Source organism: Acomys russatus, chromosome 6, assembly GCF_903995435.1.
Source record: "Acomys russatus chromosome 6, mAcoRus1.1, whole genome shotgun sequence".
Lineage (NCBI taxonomy): Eukaryota > Metazoa > Chordata > Mammalia > Rodentia > Muridae > Acomys > Acomys russatus.
Genome location: NC_067142.1, coordinates 75,303,716 through 75,318,998, shown reverse-complemented (window position 1 = coordinate 75,318,998; position 15,283 = coordinate 75,303,716). Strand labels below are relative to the sequence as shown.

Here is a 15,283-nt window from a genome sequence, read left to right as displayed (position 1 = left end):
TTGGTTTTTTGAGACAGGGTTTCTCTGTGTATTGTTGGGCTCTCCTGGACTCACTTGTAGACCAGGCTGGCCTCAAACTCAAGAGATTCCTCTGCCTCTGCCTCTCAAGTGCTAGAATTGCAAACATATGCCACCACATTCAATTTAGGAAGTACTTTTTTATTTTTTGAGACAGGGTCTCTCTACATATCCTTTCTGTCAGCCAGACATGGTAGTGCACACCTTTAATCCCAGCACTTGGGAGGCAACGGTAGCCTGATTGCTGTGAGTTGGGGGCTAGCCTGGTCTACAAAGTGAGTCTAGGACAGCTGAGGCTACATAGAGAAATCCTGTCTCGAAAAAAAAAAACAAAACATATCCTTGTCCGTCTTGGAACTTAGTATTTAGATCAGGTTGGCCTTGAACTCACAGAGATCTGTCTGCCTCTCAGCAGGTGTGTGCCACCACGCTCTACTTAAAGAACTCTTAAAAAGAGATAATCCTCTTTTTTTCCTCAAATGATACTTTTTCCTGTAAAGTTTTACCTGCTTTTTTAATTTGTAGGCTGAAAAAAATAAAGGAATAGGTTAACCTGTTTCTCTTCTTAATGTGGTGTTCAGCTCAGTGGTAGAGAGCTTGTCTAGTGTGTGAAGCCTTGGGTTTCATTCTCAGAACCTCAAGGATATGGGAGGAAAGCAGGACTCCATGGTAACCTGTATGTATATGGAGTCGCTATGGGTCAAGGTGGGCACACCTATAACCCCAGCACTTGAGGCTGCGCATTAGAGGATAGCTTGGACTACATCTCTCTCTCCTCCTTCTCCCTCTCAAAAAAAAAAAAAAAAATCCTAAAAACTTCCTCAAGGCAGACCAACACTTTTTATTAATTTTATTTTTTAATTTTTCGAGACAGGGTTTCTCTGTTTAACAGCTCTGACTGTCCTGGAACTCACTCTGTAGACCAGGCTGGCCTCGAACTCACAGAGATCCATCTGCCTCTACCTCCCAAGTGCTGGGATTAAAGGTGTGCACCACCACACCCAGCTATAGATTCCTGGAGGGTACCTCCCATCTACTCAGTGAGCAGTTACCATCCAAAGGTGTGTGGACTGAAAAGAACGGCAAGAGTAGAAGCCATCAGTCACTTGATGAGTAGTGAGGTTAGTGCAGCACAAATGGTGATGTGATCCCTGGTGAATGATCTGGTACCTTTTACTTGCTGAGGAAATAAACCACACTCTGAGGGGCCCAGTTTTTCACCTTTGGACATCCTGGGAGGAGGGAAGGCACATCTTATAACTGACTCCATAGCCACGTCTGGTGTAAGCTGACAGAGATAGAACAATGTTTGAACCACAGAAACCCTTTGTGAAGTTCACAATCTCAAGAAGAGACCACAGCCCGGCTCATAAACAAACACACCAGCTGTTAAAAAGGGAATCAGCACAGAGATTGACAACATGACATGGGTGGGGTGTGGAGAACATGGCAGAGGGAGATGAGGAAGGACAGGAACAGAGCAGCAGCCCGGAGGACTTCACTATGGGACATGCAGGTGGCAGGAGATAGGACCTCTTCCTCTCTGGGGCCGGTGTTCCTGGCTGGGAGCAGGGCCATCTGGGGATGCTCACTGGAGATCAGCCTGAGAGGGGAGGACTACTCTGTGTACAGATACAACTGTGGGACAGTTCCCGCTGAACCCAAATGAAGCGCTGAGCACAGCCAGGAAGGTGCTCTGCCCTAGATCCTCGCCCTACTTCTATGAAGCAGAGGGTATAACCCACCATGGCCAAGGAACCTCAGGGATACCCTGGGGGTCCAAAGAGCATGGTCCAGCCTAAAACGAAAAAAGCAGGGCTGGTTCCTACCCACACCTCCAACTTCCTAGCAGGTACTCCTCTCAGTTTATAGTGTATAGGCCCATTTCCATGGTACCCAAATCAGCTGCACAGTGACTGCTGAACATTCTGCAATTTGACTTACCTCATTAAAATATCCTTTAGGGGCTGGAGAGATGGCTCAGCAGATAAGAGCACTGGCTACTCTTCCAGAGGTCCTGAATTCAATTTCCAGCACCCATATGGTGGCTTCACAGCCCATCTGTAATGGAATCTGATTCCCTCTTCTCCTGTTCATGAAAACAGCACTCAGATACATAAAATAAATAAATATATTTTTAACATCCTTTAGGGGAGCTGGGCAGTGGTGGCACATGCCTTTATTCCAGCACTTGGGAGGCAGAGGCAGGCGGATCTCCATGAGTTCAAAGCCAGCCTGGTCTACAGAGAGTGTTCCAGGACAGCCAAAGCTGTTACACAGAGAAACCCTGTCTCAAAAAATAAAACAAACAAAAAAATGTCCTTTAGGGGGCTAGAGAAATGGTTCAGTGGTTAAGAGCACTAGCTGTCCTGCTGAACTTCCAGAGGACTCAGGTTTGATTTTCCAGAGGACTCAGGTTTGATTTTCAGTACCTGCATAATGGCTTACAACCATCTGTAACTCCAGTCGTCTGGAGACCTGATGTCCTCTTCTGGAATGTGAGGGCACTGTATACACACAGTGCAGACATACAAAGCAGGCAAAATAGCAGTAACATAAAATAAAAATAAAGGAAAAGACTTAATACCCTTTAAAAATTTTAGCAGGTGTCTGAGGGTGAAATTCAGTTGACAGAGTGCTTGACTGACATGCAAGAAGCTCTGGGCTTGAGCCCCAGAACCTAATAAAACTAGGTATGGTGGGCACACATTTGTCATTCTGCCTCTTGGGAGGTGGGAGCAGGAGGATCAGGAGTTTAACACAAACCATCCTTAGCTACAGAGCAAGTTTCAGGCTAGCCTGGACTATATGAGATGCTGTCTCAAAATATCAGCTTAACTGTATTTAGTAAACACTTAAGAGTGTTTTGTTGGGGATCAAACTCAGAGTATTAGTATTAAATCCCACCCCATCCCAAGTTTGCACTTGCTAATAAAGGGAAGACAGAGCTGACGATGCAGCTTGCTTGGTACTTTCTTAGAACAAAGCACTGAGCTTGATCCCTGACACCATACAAAACCAAGTGTGGCTGAGGAGGTGGTAGCGCAGCCTTCAATCCCAGCACCTTGGAGGCAGAGGCAGGTGGATCTCTTGAGTTATACAGAGAAACCATTGGTTATGATATTCAAAGAATTTATTAGAGCTGGGTGTGACAGCACAGGCCAGAGACACTGAGGCAGAGGCTCATGAGTTCAAGGTCAGGCTGAACTACATGTTACGACCCTGTCAAGACAGGAACAGTGCAGATGGAACACAAAATTAGTCATGGGTCAATAAAATAGGTATACAGTAATGATAGTATTTCATTTACTTTTGTGTACGACAATTTCCATTGGAGCGGGTAGGATTTCTTTTGTTTTTTTCGAGACAGGGTCTCTCTGTGTAACCTTGGCTGCCCTGGACTTGCTTTGTAGACCAGGGCAGGCTTCAAACTCACAGAGATCTGCCTGCCTCTGCCTCCCTGAGTGCTGGAACTACAGGCATGCACCAGCAAGCCCAGCAGGTAGGATTTCCTAACGGTTAGAGGCAGCAGAAAAAGGGCTCCAAACCAGTATGTTGGAACATAAGTGGTGTGCAACTCTTCATCAATAGAACAGGCAAAACTCCGCTGGGCGTAGTGGCGCATGCCTTTAATCCCAGTACTCGGGAGGCAGTTCAAGACCAGCCTGGTCTACAAAGTGAGTCCAGGACAGCCAAGGCTACACAGAGAAACCTTGACTTGAAAAACCAAATTAAGAAAAAAAAAAAAAAGAATTTTTTCTTGAAAAGAAAGGGCTTTTTTTTTTTTTTTTAAAGCAGCAGCACTCCTACCCTCCATTAGCTGGAAACGAAGTCTACACTTCCCTTAGCTCCAGTATTTTGCCGTTCTTGGGGCTCCAAAACATCCTGTCTCTTGGCCAAATGCAAGGCAAAGCTTCCAGAAAGAGTCAACCAGGGCAGGACTGTTACAGGCGCTGCTCACCAGCCTTCCTAGACCAGACCAAGCAGAGTTGGGCATGCCACACATCTAAGGCAAATCTGTTACTAAGAGGATATCCACTCATATTCCAGAAAGAGCTTGCGGACTGCCTTCACACGACTACTAATGCTTCCACGTTACAGACAACCTTGGTTGGGTCACAGAACCCCGACTCTGCATGAAGTAGCTCGCCTGACACAGTCCTTCCATCCCTTAGAAATGTTCGGTTAAAGGCAGGAAGAAAACCTAGCAAGCACAGAGCACTATCCATGACACGTTAACGTTTCTTCAAGATATGATTGATTCAATTGATATCTAACAGCCTTCTTGGATAAATCCAGCAACAAATATTTTAGTTTCCTGAAAACAAAACAAAAAACAAGCAAAGGGAAAAAAATGCTTCTTGGCTCAAATTATAGGAATCTTTCACTGGCAGCGCAGTGTAGGCTTTTTTTTTTTTTTTTTTTTTGCATATGTGCTTTTAGGATAATAACGCAGATTGCATGTGTTCATCACATCAACACTTAACACTCATTAAAAAATAATGGAACGGGAAGCCTGGATATTTTTGTTTCTCCAGGGTCTGTTCCCCACTTAAGTGACCTTGGATAAAAAATCCATTTCTTCTCTCATATCTGTTTCAGGATAATGTTTATGACAAGACTGCTTTGGGAGGGCTTCAGGTTTCATACAGAACTGTCCTTCATCTATGAAAATGTATCTCCTTCATCCCCTATGGGATCTTCCTTAAGACTTCACACACAGTTGCAGAGCATGGTCAATACCATCTGGTTCAGATGTTTGTGGGTTAGTTAATGAGAACTTGAGCTATGCAGTCTGTTGCCCAAGCTACTAAGCAGTGGGAAAGCGCGAAACACAGCAAGCCCCTAAAAGCAGCTTTTCCTTATACCTGCCGTTTTTCAGCCTCTTACAGCTGACAACATTATAGACTATTATGTCACGAGATTTCTTTTCTACAGCGATCCTCCAACAGCCAAGCGGCTGAAAAAGCCCCTCTGGGCTGGACTGGCAGCCGGGTCCTATATAACTACAGCTGTGTTGCACATTGTTTCAGAGGCTTACAAAACACAGCCATCTTGCACCGAGAACCGCGGCCTAGGGAAGAGGGTGAGCCCTGTCCCGGTGCCGCCACCTGCGACGCTCTGGCAGTCTCCGTGCTGCCCGGCAGGCTGCGCCTGGCTGCCCCGCCTCTCCCGGGCTAGAGTCCGCGACCAACTTGTCCTCGGGTGACTTGGCCCGACCCTCCGGACGCGCCCGCGCTTGGCGGGAAAGAGGGCCCGCGCGGGTCCACAGCCCTTGCCGCGCGGCGCGGTCCGAAAGTGGGCGCGGGACTGGGGAGTGTGTGTGTTGGAGGGGGGCGGTGGGGGACGTTCTACTTGCCAGCTTCCTGCTTGGGCGCGTTTTCAACAGGGGCGAGGCGACAGCCGGGCCCCGGCCTCCTCCCCGCCCCCACGCGGGCCGGGCGCCTCGGGGGCGCGCGCGGGGGCGGTGCCCCTCCCCCCACCCCACCCCGCAGGCCGGGCGCTGGTCCGCGGCCTGCGCCGCCCTCCCCACCTCCCCTGGTGCACCCCAAAGCTGGGCTTCGGGGGCTTGCTGGGACGCTCGCGCTCGGCGGGTAGGGAGTGCGGGTTAGGGACAGACTAGGGTGGACGGCCTCTCAGCGGGGCCCGCGGCCCCTCGGCGTGTCTTTTGTGTTTGTACACACCGCGAAAGGCGGCGGGAGGAATGGGCGGGCGGCGCGCGGGGGGAGGAGCGAGCGCGCGCCAGCGAACGGGCGCGCGGGGGGAGGGGCGGGGCGGGGCGCGCGGGGGCCCTGGGCGGGGCCGAGCCTTCCCTCCATTGTGTGTGATTGGCTGGCGCGCGGCGCGGGGCGGGGCGGCGTGTGTGGGGGATAGCCTCGGTGTCAGCCATCTTTCAATTGTGTTCGCAGCCGTCGCCGTGCCGCCGCCGCTCTCTAACGCCAGCGCCGCCTCTCGCTTGCCGAGCTCCAGTCGAGGGAGAAGGGGGGTAAGTTTCTCCGTCAGCCCGCTCTCCCGGAGCCGGGCCCCGCTCGCTGTCGGCCTCGAGGCGGGCCACGGAGGGCACCCACAGTCCCCCCGGGCTCGACCCGCAAACTTTTTGGCGCAGAAATGGAGATGGGGAGCGAGTTTCCCTCTCCCTCGGGCGGCGGCGGTGGCGGCTCCCCCGTCTCCGCCTCAGCCCAGCAGTGGCACCGCCGCGGCGACGAGCCTGCTCGCCCTCCCGCGCCGGGGGCTCCTCTTTCTTCGGTGAAATCCCGCCCGCCGCCCCTTCCCGGGACCCCAGACCTTCACCATGTCCCGCGCGGGCCCCTTAACTGCCGCCTCCGGGTCCCAGGCCCCAGTTTTTCGGGCGCGAAAGGGGCAAAATCGCCGCCGCTTCCCATCCCGGGCTAAGTCGCTTTTTGCTGCCTTCCCACAGTTGTGGCTGAGCTTCACCATCTTGTCTCTCTTCTCTGGTCACCGACCATATTCTCTCCCCCCCCCCTCCCCCGTTTCTCTCTTCCCCATTTTAAAATGGAAGGAAAAAAAGATTTAAGATGTTTTTGCCTTTTTTGGAGAAAAAGAAACTTGATGCATATGAAATGCAACAAACAAAAAAAAAAAGAACTTTTGATTTTTTGGAGAGCGGCACGTGGCAGGGAATGGGGTATTTTCGAACGATTTGCTGTTTGTCTCTTTGGAAGGGAATCGGATACGTTCTCCAATTGTTTCCATTTTGTGCTAGTCTGGAGGAGCCGAGTCGCTCGTTGCCAGCGCCGAGGCCGGGATGAGCATGTCGGGTACCCCGTACCCAGGGACCCACGAGAGGCAGAACCAAAAGTTTATGTGGTGCTGGGGTGGGCTGGGCGGCCGGTGTCGAGCGCTAATTAAGCCTGGGTGCGGGGCGGTCGGCTTCCATAGCGAAGCCCGGGAGGACGGGCTTTGTGGAATGCTCGCAGGCGGTAGCTGTTGTTCTTGTCTTTCGAGACGCCTTTTTTGTCAACATAACTATAAAGAAACAAACCTCAAGAATGCTTTTAGATATTTACAGCAATCCAACTGCCAAGCGCGAGGCGCGCGCGGGGGGGTGGCGGTAGGGGCGCCAACCGGGCGGCGGGGGGGGGGGGGGAGCGGCGAAGAAACCTTTTTTCTTTTCTTTTTTTCCTTTTTTTCTTTTTGGCTGTAATTTGATTCGACCTTTCTTCTGTGTTTTGTGGCTTCGTTCGTTTGACTAGTGATCGAATGTTTGCAGACGTTTCTAATTCCTCCTTTAATTAAAGAAATTGGGATCAAAAGCTATGCGGCGCTGAGGGGGGGTGTCTCGCCGGTTTGAGCCGTTTGTCGTTTGGAAATTGGCATTATGACTATTTGTGATGACAGTTTTTAGTTTTAAGTCATTAGACGTAATCTGTGCCCTTCCAAATTAATTATATAACAGCTTTTCCCCCTCTACTGATTAATTTCGAGGTGGGGGGGCAGGCAGGAAAATGTGTATGCTATGCTTGAATTTGATGTGATTTTTTGTTTTGTTTTTTGCCTTTTAAAAAACATTGGTAGGTAAGTAAAGAGGTGCCCTTACCATGGCTCGTACAAAGCAGACTGCCCGCAAATCCACCGGTGGCAAAGCACCCAGGAAACAACTGGCTACAAAAGCCGCTCGCAAGAGTGCGCCCTCTACTGGAGGGGTGAAGAAACCTCATCGTTACAGGTATTTTTAAAAAGAGAAGGAATGGGACAGTGTCTAAATAGTATTTCCTTGTAATTTTAACAGGAAGATGGGTAACAGTCAAAATTTTATTTTACTTTTTTGTTTGTTTTTTCGAGGCAGGTTTTCTGTAACAACCTTGCCTAACTAGCCTAGACTCACTTTGTCGACCAGGCTGATCTCGAACTCAGAGACCCCCCTGCCTGACTCCAGAGTGCGGGGATTAAAGGCGTGCGTACACACACACACACCAGTCCAACTTTTTGCTTTTGTGAGAAAAGCTGTTTCTCCCTTTTGGATATTTACTACTGCTTGGATATATATGCATATGTTCCTTTGTGAATATATGTAACTTGGTATATTAGGCTTGGTTGCTAACATTTAATTTTGAAGCTGTAATTTGATCTAAAAGTCTATAAAGGGACACAGTATTCAACTGATAGTAGGGCATGTTAACATTGTAACTAGCCATTAAAATTTTCATATGTGAGTATATGCATATACATATGCACACTCTGTTAGGTGCCCCTCACTTGAAGTGAGGTTTGTGGTAAGCAGACCAGTAAAGTTTGCCTTGATCATATTTACTTGGTGGACTTTTTCCCTCCTTTTATTACCTCATTTAATTTTAATATAAGGAGTGTTGTTAAGGACATCTGCCATTAGAGGGCACACATTGCCCAAATTTACATAGACTTTTCAGTGAAAAGCTAATAGAGTAAAAGAAATGTCAGAATTAGAGGCAAACTGTTGTAGGCAATGACTTAATTAAGATTTTTCCTTATGGAAAAAACTACACAAACAAGTTTTCAAATTTAATTGTGACATGCTAGAATTTGGGAGATCAAATCCAACTGTTTTAAGTGGCTCAGAATTGAATAACGTAAGTCTTCTAGGACTTTAATACACAGATGGGGCAGGGGGAAGTGATACTAAACTCAGAAAAGTCTCAACAGTCTCAATTCCCAGCCTAACAGCTAGTAAGTTCCCATGTCTTCTGTGGGTTTTGTTACTTTATTTTTATTGGAAAATTACTGCATTTCTTTAAAGCTGACCACAGATTTAATAATAGTGTCCTTAATGTTAATTTTTCAAGGCCTGGTACTGTGGCACTCCGTGAAATCAGACGCTATCAGAAGTCCACTGAACTTCTCATTCGCAAGCTCCCCTTCCAGCGTCTGGTGCGAGAAATTGCTCAGGACTTCAAAACAGATCTGCGCTTCCAGAGTGCAGCTATTGGTGCTTTGCAGGTAACTGGTGGGTGGGAAGAGCCTTGCTTTTGTTCCTGTCGTGTAGCAAGAGCAATAACCCAGCTTTCTTTTTTTCTCCTAAGTATCATTAGAAGCCTCTATGGTAGTTGGTTTACTTCTGATGAAATTTAAAAGTTAAACGGTTCAAGGTAGCTGGACAGTGGTGGTGCACACTTTTAATCCCAGCCCTCAGGAGAGGAGGGGGAGGCACGCTAATCTCTCGAGTTCAAGGACAGCCAGCGATGCACTCAGAAACCATGAAAACAATGCCTAAAACCCTCTTGTGATTATGGGTGTTCAGGACTCAGAGAGCTAGAGGTCTATTTGTAGACAGTGGTGAAGAACAGTGATAAAGAAGGGATGTCCTGGTGCCAAAGAAGCAATTTAGCGTGTAGTTTAATATCCAGGTAGAATAGGCAGTATTCAAGAATTACACGGTAGAGTGTTGGGTATGAAAGGACTGCCAGGAAGGAGAAAAGGTGCTCGAAGATAAGTGGATCTGGAAAGGAACAAGGAATCTTAGTTCTCGTGCTTGCAACAGTGTTCTGGAAGTTGCGTATGAAATACTAATAACTTGTATTATGTGAGATCAACACAAAAAGACTTGACAAATATGTAGGTATAATTAGCCTTGTATCTCATACAGCAAGACCACCAGGACCATCAGAAAGCACAGGCGGTAAAATGGGTTGCTGGGCACTGCTGCATATCACCATTGGGTGTTGAAGGTTGCTGTTGCTGTGCTTAGCTTTTGCTTTATATATGAGAAAGATTTGATAGGTGGATTCTACTCTGATGCATAATTGGTTAAGCTGTTTCTATGGTTAGGCTAAACTTCATTTGATTGGTGAATTCCAAGAATAGGCATCCATTAAATTCACCAAATTTACAAAAACCAAAACCTTCACATAATATTCCTTAGAGTTTTTATTTTGTTTTAATAGCTGCTTATCAATTCCTGTGCATAAATCACAATTACTAAGATTCCCAAGATGAGCTACTTTCATTTGATAATTACTGCTTATAGACCCTGCTTCACATATCACTGTACTTGGAAGTCCAACATTTTCTTAAGCTTACATGTTAATAATAAAGCTTTGTGGATTGAAATTACTAGACATTTTGGTTGAAGAACTTTTAAAAGGGCCGGGCGTGGTGGTGCACGCCTTTAATCCCAGCACTCGGGAGGCAGAGGCAGGCGGATCATTGTGAGTTCGAGGCCAGCCTGGTCTACAAAGTGAGTCCAGGATGTCCAAGGCTACACAGAGAAACCCTGTCTCGAAAAACCAAAAAAAAAGAACTTTTAAAAATCATTCCTGTGTCCAGGCATGGTGGTTGATACATGCCTATAATCCCAGCACTTGAAAACAAAACAAAAACATTCCTGTGTAAATAAATGCCCATTGTTGCTATTCAGTTGCCAGCATGCGAGTGAGTGAGTTTATTTAGGTTTGTTCTCAAACAGCCAGCTTTGTAGTTAAGGGTGGCCTTGGACTCCTGATTCTCCTGCACTCTGGGGTTACAGGCATGTTCCACCATGCCTGATTTATATGGTGCTTGGATAAATCAGAGCCACATACATACTAAGCAAGCTCTGTATTTGGTTTTTTTGAGACAGGGTTTCTCTGTGTAGTTCTGGCTGTTCTGGAACTTGCTCTGTAGACCAAGTTGACCTTGAAGTCAGATTCACTGGCCTCTGCCTCCACTGCCTGGCTAGGCAATCTCTCTTAACCAGCTACACCCACAGCTCTAAAAAGAACAATCTTGGCTGGGAGTGGTGCATGTGCCTTTAATCCAGCACACAGGGAGGTAGAGTCAAGTGGATCTCTTTTAAGTCCAGGCCCTCCAGGAAATGCTCCTCCCTGTAGCTTTTTCTTATATTTGTTTATGAGAATACAGGTTAGTTATGAGGACTGTAAAGTTGTAACACCCTAAGTGTTAGAGATGCTGCCTAGTGGTCCTACCTCTGCCTGCATATGCATGTTTAGTCCCTAGTACCACAGACAAAAAAGTGGTGATTTGCTGGTGGACGTAAGATAGAAAAGCAGATGAGGTAGGATTCCAAACAACACTTCAACCTGTCAGGATGACTCATACCCTTTATAATTCAGCACATGTGAGCCCAAGGCAGGGGTGTTGCAAGTTCAAAGCCAGCCTGGGCCACACAATGAGACCTAGTCTCTGAAAACAAGTTACTCTTATTTTTGCTTTAGAATTATACAATTAAAGCTGGACATGATGGGGCATGCTATAGCATCTGTCATGCCAACACTCATGAATAGTGGCAGGAGGGTTGGTAGTCAACACCAGCCTGGAGTGCGTAGCTAGTTCAAGACTAGCGGGGAATGCATACTGTGATCCTGTCTTTTAAAAAGAAGGCAGACTGGCAGAGGTGCCCCATGCCTTTAATCCCAGCATTTGGGAGGCAGAAGCAGGCTTATATCTTGATTGAGTTTTAGGACAGCCAGCCTACACAGAGAAATGTAGTCTCAAAACAAAAAACAAAATATTATAGGGACTAGAAAGCGGCCTCAGTGGTTAAAAGCGCTGCTCTTCTTGCTTTAATTTCTGTATACATCAAGCTGCTCAGCAACTCCAGTTCCAGGGGGTCCTACCACTCTTGGCAAGGCTCTAGGGGCACACGCCCACAGATACATAATAAATTATTTATTTTTTTGTTTTGTTTTTCAAGACATGATTTCTCTATTGTACAGAGCCCTGCCTGTCCTAGAACTCACTCTATAAACCAGGCTGGCCTCAAACTTTCAGAGATCTGTCTGCTGCTGCTGCTTTATAAGTGCTGGGATAAAAATTGCATTTTTATCGGCCACCAATACATTACAAGAGCCTCAAAAGATCCCTAAAACTGGATGATCTCAAGTCCTATATATTACTGTGTGGGGTTTTTTTTCTTACACTTTAATGTAAACAGTAATTTATAACTTAGATGCAGTAACTGCAACATTAAAGGAGGTGGGACAGCTACAACAACCACTTTGGTCTTGTAGTTCTAACAGCTTGACTCTAGAGCCGTCTGCTTCCTTGTTATACACTCTTTTAAACACTGAACTTTCCCCAGCCCACCGGCCTCCCTCCTTTGGGGCGGGAAGTGGGAGGGCTTACAAATGAATAGGTCTCATTTATTAGGTTCAGGGGAAAATGGCCATATTTGAACACAGCTACAAGGATCAAGCTCTTGCTGGCCTCAAACTCAGAGTCTATTCCCTGCCTCTGTTGAGTGCTGGGATTACTGGCATACTCCACCATGCTGGGCTCTTTGCAGTTTTAATGTTAAAGGATCTTAGGAGCATTGGTAATAGAGTTGAGAATATGTATGTGCTGTTATCTAGCCCTTGGGTTCCATTATCTTTCAGAGAACACAGCTCTTAGAAGCAAATGGTCTCAAATACATGGCACTTACCCATTTCCTAGAAGTTCCTGCTGCATTTCACAGAAACATTCTAGGTTTGCACGCTCCTAATGCTGAGGAAAACAAAATGCTTTCTTACTGAGGAACTTCAGGGGGTGTCTACGTTGTAACTGAGAACAGGCCAGAATGTGTAGTACTTAACACTTGGTTTACAATTCCATGGCATGGTGTACATGTGCACATGAAAGTAAGAGGTTAACTTGGAAGACTTGGTTCTCCACCATATGGGTTTCTAAGAATCAAATTCAGTTTGTCAGGTTTGCCAACAAGCAACTACCCACCAGGCCATCTCACTTTCTAGACTCGACCCACCTGCAGACTATCCCAACACTGACCCCTGAGGCGTGACTAGGAGGCATGAATGGCATAGAAATGACCTGTGGGGAGTTGGGGTTTTGCAGTGCTAGGAATCATTTGTTCCCAGAACAGCTTTTGTTACTGTTTTTGAGGCAGGGTCTTGCTATCGTTTGTGTAGGCTTAGCATTGAACCTCCGGATCTCCTTCCAGAGTGGGTAGTCCTAGAGGCTTCTAGGTCTCACTGGACACTGGGCCGCCCTGTATTCACACTCATATTTTTGCCTTTGTAATTTTTATTTTTATTATTTTTATAAAGATTTACTTATTTTAGGTACATGAGTACACTGTCTGCATACACACCAGAAGAGGGCATCAGATCTCATTACAGATGGTTGTGAGCCACCATGTGGTTGCTGGGAATTGAACTCAGGTCCTCTGGAAGAGCAGATGGTGCTCTTAACCGCTGAGTAATCTTCCAGTCCCTCCTTAGTGTTTTTTAAAAGCAGAATCTGAGTTTTATTGTGAAATATTAGTGAAAGGGAATGCCAATAGGCTCCATTGTACTCCAACTCCTACTCGAGGAACCCCAGAAACATGTTTAAAAATGAAGCCATGTATTTGTGTTTCTGCACACATGTGCAGTGGCACATGTGTGAGGTCAGAGGGCAACCTGCAGGAGTTGGTTGTCTGTTTGCGTCATGTGTGTCTCAGGGAACAGATAGCAAACACCACTATCAGCAAAACAAACAATAGGTGCTTTAAACCTAGGCAGCTGCAAGATGTGCAGGATATTTAAGCTGGGTTCCCTCTTTTCCTCTTCACTTGATGCGACAAGTGTCAAGTTGATATAGCTAGCAAGTTTTGGGTGGTAGGATAATACCCTGTAGACCCTGTAGAGTGAAATGGAAAACACAGGATCAGAATTCTGGAGGGCAACAAATTGTATCACATATTAAGGATTTAGAAGAAAATACTTTGGAGCTGGTTATGGGGGTCAAAATAAATAAACCCATCTGTGATGTATTCTGGGACTCTTGCAGCACTGAAAAAAGGGAGGACAGGGCACAAGGTCCTGCGCTTAATCCTCGGGAACTAAGAGTCACAGGTGACAGGTGTGTTGTCCACAGTGCAGCTATTGGGGTCAGAGTGGATTCTATCTGTCAGGGTGAGAGAATGTTAGGGTTAGTTGGTTCTTTGAGGCATTTGTTTACTAAAGAATACATTAACACCAGGAAAGTTGTATAATTTTGTAAAAAGTTAGGCATTTTGACAGATTTTTAAAACTGTGAACATTTGATAAATACAAGTTTTGATAAAAGCTTTTTAAGTGTTTTAATATTATGTAATTGTATTTTAACAATTTAACAATACCATTAATAGTTTTTCTTTGTTGTTGCAGGAGGCAAGTGAGGCCTATCTGGTTGGCCTTTTTGAAGACACCAACCTGTGTGCTATCCATGCCAAACGTGTAACAATTATGCCAAAAGATATCCAGCTAGCACGCCGCATACGCGGAGAACGTGCTTAAGAGTCCACTATGAGGGGAAACATTTCATTCTCAAAAAAATTTTTTTTTCCTCTTCCTGTTATCAGTAGTTCTGAATGTTAGATATTTTTTCCATGGGGTCAAAAGGTACCTAAGTATATGATTGTGAGTGGAAAAATAGGGGACAGAAATCAGGTATTGGCAGTTTTCCATTTTCATTTGTGTGTGAATTTTTAATATAAATGCAAGATGTAAAGCATTAATGCAAGCAAAATGTTTCAGTGAACACATTTCAACAGTTCAACTTTATAACAATTATAAATAAACCTGTTAAAATTTTCTGGACAATGCCAGCATTTGGATTTTTTTAAAATAAGTAAATTTCTTATTGACGGCAACTAAATGGTGTTTGTAGCATTTTTATCATACAGTAGATCCCATCCATTCACTATACTTTTCTAACTGAGTTGTCCTACATGCAAGTACATGTTTTTAATGTTGTCTGTCTTCTGTGCTGTTCCTGTAAGTTTGCTATTAAAATACATTAAACTATACCCGCTCTTGGTCTTTCTTATTAACCTTACAGATACAAGTTTAATAACCAGTGACTTGATTAATCACCTTAGGTCTGAGAAAAGTCTTGTGTGGCATAGAAGGAAAGTTGGTGTGGAAAGGCCTGGTGGCTTTATTTTCTATCTTTTGGTTTCTCTGTGTCACCCTGGCTGTCCTGGTCTTGCTTTGTAAACCAGGCTGGCCTGGAACCCACAAAGATCCGCCTGCCTCTGCCTCCCAAGTACTGGGATTAACGATGTGTGCTACCACCGCCCAGATTTTATTTTTAATCTTGATAGCAAGTTCTATCAATTGGGTCACCTGGAAATATTTGAATCTTTAAAGAATCAGAATACCATCAAAGGCATATACTATACTATTGAACATTTACTGGAAACAAAAATGTAAATCTAGAAGAATTGGTGTTCTTAGGGCTTGAAGTGTTACATACTAACAAGTTACTCACTGCCCCTATTTTAGTTAGCATTGGAATGTTTGATGTGAAATGCATGATGATAGGTCTTTTTGGTTTTGTTTTTTAAGCAGAGACTAGATTATAGGTGCTT

The 15,283-nt window shown here is 45.6% G+C and overlaps 1 protein-coding gene across 1 annotated transcript; it reads left to right on the top strand.

Annotated features, from left to right (window-relative positions):
* Positions 1-5,842: 5,842 nt before the first annotated feature.
* Positions 5,843-14,719, top strand: LOC127190791 (histone H3.3A). The gene is made up of 4 exons (XM_051148021.1): positions 5,843-6,004; positions 7,555-7,705; positions 8,799-8,952; positions 14,079-14,719. Exons 2-4 carry the CDS (start codon positions 7,578-7,580, stop codon positions 14,205-14,207), a joined length of 411 nt encoding a protein of 136 aa, XP_051003978.1. The 5' UTR covers positions 5,843-6,004; positions 7,555-7,577; the 3' UTR covers positions 14,208-14,719.
* Positions 14,720-15,283: the final 564 nt, after the last annotated feature.